General features: G+C 37.7%; 1 protein-coding gene across 1 annotated transcript; it reads right to left on the bottom strand.

The window, feature by feature from the left end:
• Positions 1-234: 234 nt before the first annotated feature.
• On the bottom strand, positions 235-7,826 carry LOC141905175 (alpha-aminoadipic semialdehyde dehydrogenase-like). Its single transcript, XM_074793954.1, has 17 exons — positions 7,620-7,826; positions 6,658-6,711; positions 6,478-6,543; positions 6,201-6,281; positions 5,640-5,763; positions 5,372-5,549; positions 5,137-5,214; positions 4,633-4,730; positions 4,506-4,547; positions 4,317-4,411; positions 3,756-3,840; positions 3,516-3,622; positions 3,181-3,297; positions 2,875-2,972; positions 2,396-2,469; positions 1,859-1,934; positions 235-1,307 (listed from the first exon to the last, which is right to left on the bottom strand). Exons 1-17 carry the CDS (start codon positions 7,806-7,808, stop codon positions 1,253-1,255), a joined length of 1,617 nt encoding a protein of 538 aa, XP_074650055.1. The 5' UTR covers positions 7,809-7,826; the 3' UTR covers positions 235-1,252.
• Between the last annotated feature and the right edge of the window lie 151 nt (positions 7,827-7,977).

Below are 7,977 nucleotides of genomic sequence, written 5' to 3' on the forward strand. Positions count from 1 at the left end.
AGTGAACATGTATTTAAAAAACCACTATCATTCCAGTTTCGGGATTTTTTGTCTCGATGTTTGTAATTGTAGCGCAGTAAGTCGGATAGTTGGCTGCGTGGTGTCCGCTTTAAATCGAAGCCAATGGCAAAGCAAGATCAGTGGACACGTCATGTTCGAATGCCACGAGAAGGGACAATCCCATACCTCCTCAGAATGAGTAAACAATGTCAAGCCACAAATATATTTCATTTCACCACATGCTTTATTATCAACACAATTAATATCAGGAATGTCGTTAGTTTCTCAATTTCACAAAATGAGTACAAAACCAAGAAATTTCAGTCTAACACATATTAGGCCTACCGATATGTACTACTGATGTACTTATTGGTATTATCAGTTGAGGTTCGACATTTTTTCAAAATCTTATTCATGGCACAAAACAATTAACATTTCAATGCTTATTTTGCGGCTGTGGGCATAGCAAGTAAAACTTCAAATCAAGCCATAGAGATTCATAGGAATTGCACACAAATAAATGGGTTAACTATACTTTATTTCACTACAAGAAAGCAGAAATCAAATTAATTTATCAATAAAGGTTTTGAATTATTAATTGCATGAATTCCACAATTTTCATTCAAATGGCAAATTCCGTTTCGAAAAAGCAATAGATAGCACATACATTGAAGGTATGATTACCCGATATATTCGGAAACCGGTATACACAAGTTTTCAACGATATAAACTAGACGGTTAATTTCTTTCAAAGATTCATCATCCTGGGAGAAATACCTGGTAAACACGCTAACACTAAAAAAATACTTCATTCAGCCCTTCACCTCTCCCTGTGAAGATGAATCTTATTCTTAGTATCGTGGAAATAAACTCACAACTAGTTTATATATTTAGCACATTTGCTGTATTATTCAAAAGCAAATCGATGAACAGTATTTACAGATGGCACTAAATATGCAAGAATAAAACATTATTGTTGAAAAAAAATTTTCGGAATGTTTTGAGCAGCTGTTTTTTTTAATCAAGAAATGAAGGTTTCTAAATTGGTACAATAATACTAGTCATTCGATGATATTTTCAAATAGTCTACCGTAGTCTCCTAATTAAAACGTGATTCGAAATTCGAAAAATGTTCCCCCTACACAGATACAATACCCATAGAAGTGACTTTCACATGATTTTACGAATTCGAGATGTTGATTCGGATGTTTACATCTTCGCCACGTCTGCACATGCCAGTCGTCAGACGACCTTATTCAAACTTGATACCCTGAGCCAGCGGAAGATCGTCCGAATAATTTATCGTACTGAAATAAGTACGAAAGAAAAGATATTTAAAATTCTATGAAAGGTGTCATACACAACCGAATAGTCAGTTAGTTAAAACCAAAATTAGACAGGGTGGCCACTTTTCTTTGACTTGCATTGCCCCCGAATTTCCCTGACATGCACGTTGTTTTCCCTGACATGATCTACTAAGAATCCAAACAATATTACAGTCAAATACGTAAGTCATAGATAGAAACTATCTGATTTTACAAGCGATCTAGAAATCTCAAAATTTCGTCGACTTTTCCCTGATTTTTTAGCTTCTTTAGTTACAAACTTCCGCGATGTTTTTGATAAGGAAAAGAAATTTCCCCGACTTTTCCCCGATTTCCAAGTAAGTGGCCACCCAGTTAGATACAGACTCGATCAACTTGGATGTTTGTGACACTATTTATGAAATACGATACACCCAACTGGGATATCACTCAAATCGGACGCATTGTACGATCACGAAAGGACCGACTCGAGCGGAGTCTACTGTATTCAACATTCTATTTCTATCTTGAATTAGATGCACCAGTATGCTTACCAGGTAGACCTCCTCATGTATTGCTTCCAGGCGTCGCTCCCCGATTCTCGACCACCTCCGGTATGTTTCTCACCGCCTGCAGATAAACATTGTCAACCTCAAGTTAGAACTGGCTAGAAGATAATAACGCTTATGTGTGGTCGGATATCCTTAATCCTTTAACCCTTTCAGTGCGTCTACACCGCAGTGCGGTGTATAAATCGGTGATGGACATTGCTAGTACACCACAACGCGGTGTATTGACGTAATTAGTTTAATTTCTAATGAAAGATGGCAGCACCTGTCAAACATAGTGAAATATTAGTAACTAACGATACACCGCTCTGCAGTGTAGACACATTATAGCGGTATACCCATTATTCAACACACTGAGGCGGAATTTCTAGAAAATTTCTAATTATCTCCAGCACATCGGGTGTCACTTAGTCAGCACTGAAAGGGTTAACAAGTGGGTAACATTATACTCATGTTTATCTAATGAGGAATTCCAATATTTCAGTTTACCTATTATTATGAATTAAATACACATTTTCTTACCGAATGCACCACCGATCTCAGCTCCGCTAGTAGGAATATTCACATTAACGAGACCACAGTCGGAACCTTGAGGTCTGAAATAGAATCATTGCTATTGTTCGTAGAACTCGTCTATTAGGCGGCTGGAATACTAAGCGAAGATTTGCGATAGATTAAAGCCCAAGTAACACAATGGAGGGAAACACGGAAATACATTTAATTCCATTAACATTGTTCCTGAAACCATGTTACTCGTAAATGCACATGACACACGCGAAATGCTCAGAAACATGTTTCTGTCTCCTGTTTCCCTGCATCGTGTGCGTTGGGCTTTAGCAGTCATCATGTTCCCATTATAAAATTCATTGTGAAAACAAAATCCATGAACTAGAAGAACTCATAGTGCAGTTAAACAGTGAATTTGATAACAAAAACATTGCAAAAACATTGGGCCATCATTCAAATACTTTTGAGGAAACAAATATCTAATTCATCCATACCCGATCCATTTGAACACACGGCCGAAATCTTTAGTGAACAAACTGCTAGAAAGGCCTTGTTTCACTTCATTATTCCACTGAATCGCTTCATCGATACTCTACAATCATAACATCACAGATTCATGAACAGGAGAACATGTTTCTTCACAATGACCTCAATAATTTATTACTAAATTCATTATGATGTAAAAGTTGTTAGTTACTGGATTCAATTTGAACCAGTATTGGCCTTCGGTGAAATGTCAGTCAGATGGTGGTAACTAAAACGTTCATTAAATACAATATATTCTAATTGTCAATAATTACCTTAGTTTTAAGCGCGTATACAATAGGGGCGAACGTTTCCTCGTGAACTATCGGTGCATCATGAGCGAGACCGGTAATGATCGTCGGTTCGACAAAGTTTCCTTCACGTTCCATTACCTGATCGTGCAATAGAATAAATATAATTACAATAAACTACTTACCAAGAATTATTGCCCATAAAATATCAAATCATCTCCAATTCTGCAATCATCTATTGATATAACACTTGGGATTATGCAGTATATCATGAAGATAGCTGTTATTGCTATTTCTGCAGGTACATATATGAAGTAGATATATATATGTACCAGTTAAGTCAATACGAATATATTTACCTTGCCTCCAGTGGCGACAGTGCCTCCTTGCGCTTTCGCCGCGTCGACGGCTTTGAGGAAATTATCAACACCGGCTTTTGAATGCAAAGGACCGTACAGGGTATCGGCTGAAAAAGCACGAGTAGATTATATGTATTAAAATAGCAACCAAATGTTCATTACACAGGACGCATGCAAATCTATACCAGCCCCATCTCATAGCAGCATCAGGCTGTTCAAGTATGTAAAAGTTTCACTTACCATCCAGAGGATCTCCAACTCGTACTTGAGTATAAGCCTTGGCTAATCTAGCCACAACTTCATCGTGCACGGATTCGTGAAGAATCTATATAAAAGATTAATGAAAAGAAAATGCTACCTTTTTCAGAGATGCTAGGGCCTAAGTACCAAAATTCCGGAATTTAGAACGGGGGTCTGAAAAATTCTCCCCCAGAAAAAATTTTGCGTTTTTGCATCGCTGGAGATGCAGTATCACGATCGGCATCTTTCATCTGAAAATACGACAGCAGGCATTCGTTGTGCTTCACATCCCTCGCTGCCTTCTTATGCCGCGCGCTATCCAGGTGACGAAGAATATCTTTTTTCCCGCCACTACCGTATTTGACCTGGTCTTATTGACATCGGCGATCCTAAATTTCCGGAATTCCGGATATTTCCGGAAAACTAGCATCTCTGCTTTTTATAGGTTCAACATACAGTACGCTGCTCTCCTTTACTGGAAAAACAGCTCAAGTCAGTCTACTTTACGAATTCTTTTTTCAGTTTATTAAAGCTTTTTAGAAAGACTGTCTCCGAACTTACAAGTCTACGAGTGGTAGTACACCTCTGACCAGCAGTTCCAACACAAGCGAACAACGCCCCTCGAACGACCATATCTAAATCTGCCGTTTCATCAACTGAAAAATTAGCGGCATTACAATATCAACTTTCAGTTTCAAATAAAACCATGGTTCCAATTCAGGGTGTAATCATTTCTAATTAATAACTCACCAATGATAGCGTTATTTCCTCCAAGTTCAAGCAGAATTTTTCCTAAAAACATAATATACTTATCAAACATTAAGTCTTTTACTTAAGACGAATACAAACTTAAATGCAAAACTTTACATGTAATTACCAAATCTTTCTTGGACGGTGAGAGCTACTTTTTTACCAACAGCCGTGCTTCCGGTAAATGAAACAAGTGGAAGATTTTCATCTTTTGCTATTGCAGCTCTAAAAAGGGAAATTCGATAAATGAATGTTTAGTTAAAAAAATAACTTAAGTAAATGAATGAGATATACAATTTTCTATTAGACCTGTCATATTCAAAATTGATCACCAGTAATCTTGCTAGATAGCATTCTTATCAATAGGACAACCCGATCAAAACTTAGATCATTTTCAATCAACTGCATATAGATTTTTAGCCTTCTGCATGAAACAATGGGTAAATTGTTCATCATTCTGAATTTTAAGAATATATGAATAGATTTCAATTGAATCTGAGAAGAAATCTGGCATTGTTGTCCCGATGCACACTGGCGAAACCTGGTAAATCCTGGCATGCCAATGCTATACGTCGGATCCCCGATTGCCACAGTTGAAAGTTATAGCCTTTATTAGAGGATGAATATTTACCCAATTTCAGCACCTCCACAAACCAGACTAGCAACTGCACCGGGAATGTTATTAGCTTCTAAAACTGAGGTAACAACTCTGGAAAACATCAGACATCATTTTCTTTTAATAGAAAAAGATTTCGCGTGACAGAATTAAAGCAAATAATACCAAAAGCAATAAGAAATCTACTTTTTAGACATCAATTCGCAACGAAATATTCAAACAAAATTAATATTTTTGTCGTAAAACGTACTTGGTTATGGCTATACTTATCAGAGGAGTGGATGGGGCACCTTTCCACAACACTGAATTACCGCAAACCATAGAAATAGCCGAATTCCACCCATAAACGGCGACCGGGAAATTAAACGCTGTGATGACCCCGACAACGCCAAGTGGATTCCACTGCTCCATCAGAGCATGGCCCGGTCCTGCACATCAAATAAATAAGACATCTTTAAATATTCTGAAATCAGACTCAGCGTCCGATTATGTTTGTAGACTCGGCTTATGTAACTTACTTTCAGAAGGGAATATTTTTCCGGCGTACATTCGAGACAAACCAACGGCGTAATCACAGATATCGATGTATTCTTGGACTTCTCCTTCGCCTTCAGGAATGATCTTTCCCATTTCCATTGATAACTAAAATAATTTTCACACATGATACATCAACTGCCGAGTTTTAAATAACAGATTTCGTTGCGACAAGTTTACGCTATACTACAATCTAGCAAAGATGCGTGTACTCACCGGGGGATCCAGAAGGGGGTGCAGGGGGTTCGAACAAAGGTTCCCCCCCCCCCTTTTATGAACAAATGCCCATGTAAAAATCCACTTGATAATGGGCTTCTTATTCCCTGTACTGATCTTGATCTAATATGTACTAAAAATTGCATAAAAATGTACCTAATCTTTCAAAGGTTTTTCAGAATCCCCTATGGGACACCCATAGATTGCCTTTTTCATACGAGGTATACCCCTTTCCTTCCAGCCTTGGTCTGCCCCAGGTACTATGCCGTGAAGTATTGAAATATAATTTTGAGAATTTTTGGCTGAATTACGAAATTGATCTTAATTACCAGTTTTCCGAGTAGCTGTTTTTTGTTTCGAAGGGCTTCTCCAACCTGACGTACAATTTCTCCTCTTTGTGGACCCGGAACCTTGAAATGAAATACACAAAACCATTTTGGAACCCAAATAAACAAGTTTAATTTTGATGATTTTTTCCGCAGATTGAATTTTCCAAATACAATTCTTAGCCGTCTAACTCAGTTTGACTGCTATTGGTTTTAAAGATAAATCAGAGGAAAACAAATTAATTTTTGTCTTAAATTAGTGCAGACTTCTTTAGCTCACCATTGACCATTTTTTCCAAGCATCTTTGGCGGCAGCGACTGTGTTTTCATAATCGGCAAGACTTCCCTAAAATAATAAATTTTGGAAAAAAATTCATCAAATCTGTTCACATATTCAATTTTAAAATTTTTCAATATTGTTCTTCACTGCATACAAAAATATTATTGGAGGCACACATACCTCTGTTACTGTAGCTATGGGTTTATTATTGAAAGCACAGACAGATGTAACAACCTGAAATGAAAGAAGTGAAAATAACTAGGCTACATGAAGCCTAGAACTTTTTTTTTACGAAGTGGACATTTTAACCGTATACGGCAAAGTATTTACTTCCGCTATTCTACCATACATTATTACTATATATATATATATATAGTATTAACTAATAAAAGTAACTATAAAATCATTATATTGGGTTTAGGCTTAGGGTTTCGATAGGGTTAGTGTCAAGAGGGTGAGAAGAGGATCCAGAGGGTTCCGTTTTACCACTAGGGATAGGATTAGGGTAAGGTGAGGTACTATAGACTAGTATAGATAGTTAAAACATTCGATTGGTTTTCAGCGAGCTCGGTGGTCTAGTGGTATGACGCTGCGCTAGTAATTTACTGGCCCGGGTTTGATCAGCTCTATTTTCTCTAACTTTATTCTGCACACTTTCCTTGAATTTTCAGTCGCGCACCTCTGTGCGCATGCGCGGCATAAATCAGCCAGTCAGCGACAATGTACGGTAAAATAGCGGAAATAAATACTCAGCCATATACGGTAAAATATCCACTGCACTGCATTTTTTTTAGTTCATAGAACAGAATAATAATAGCCTAGCCTGCTGTCTTAAATCATCCAAGGGCACCCATCCAAGTTTACTGGGCCCAGTTTCACGAAAAAGTTTAAGCCTAAAAGGGTTAAGTTCATTGAAAACATGAAGTAACCATTGTGGCAATTACACCAAAATTACACCATTTGAGTTTAACTTTTTTTGTGAAACCAAGCCCTTGACAATTTAAAGATCTTAAAGATCAAGTTTCTTCCTATTAGCTGAAAATTAATTGCTTGCTCAATTCACTGTAAGTCCATGGATGGAAGGCGACGCGGTCGAATGATTCCATTCAATCTGACTATTCCGGCACGGCACCACGACATACCTTGCCACTGCCTTTCCAACTACCGTCGTAAACTCCAGAGTTTTCAGCTTTCAAGCCCAACTCTTTCAACCAGGCGTATTTGGGTTGTTCTATCAATAAACTTGCCATCGCCGCCGAATAACTTCTACGAGCTAGGGAAAAACCGGGTCCGATGAGCGATAATTTTCTGACGGAGCAAAGAGCGATCATGCTGGCGATCCGAAAAGGGCGAATGTTCCTCTCCTCGATTCACTCAGTTCGAATCCGTAAAATATGCGTTGCAGAATATCTTAATATGTCATCGTTTATTCAAAGTTGATCGGTAATTGTGAGTTTTTCGATGTACTTTTTATTTAGAACAAAGGTTCCTTTATGGAGT

The sequence above is a fragment of the Tubulanus polymorphus genome, chromosome 5 (assembly GCF_964204645.1).
Source record: "Tubulanus polymorphus chromosome 5, tnTubPoly1.2, whole genome shotgun sequence".
Taxonomy (NCBI): domain Eukaryota; kingdom Metazoa; phylum Nemertea; class Palaeonemertea; order Tubulaniformes; family Tubulanidae; genus Tubulanus; species Tubulanus polymorphus.

Bases quoted from the DNA above. Each gene is read 5' to 3' on its own strand.
- LOC141905175 (XM_074793954.1), bottom strand. From the start codon at position 7,808: ATGATCGCTCTTTGCTCCGTCAGAAAATTATCGCTCATCGGACCCGGT. The intron at 4,548-4,632 runs GTAATTACATGT...TTATGTTTTTAG, and splicing joins CACCGTCCAAGAAAGATTTG to GAAAAATTCTGCTTGAACTT. The intron at 2,973-3,180 runs GTAATTATTGAC...TTATGATTGTAG, and splicing joins TATACGCGCTTAAAACTAAG to AGTATCGATGAAGCGATTCA.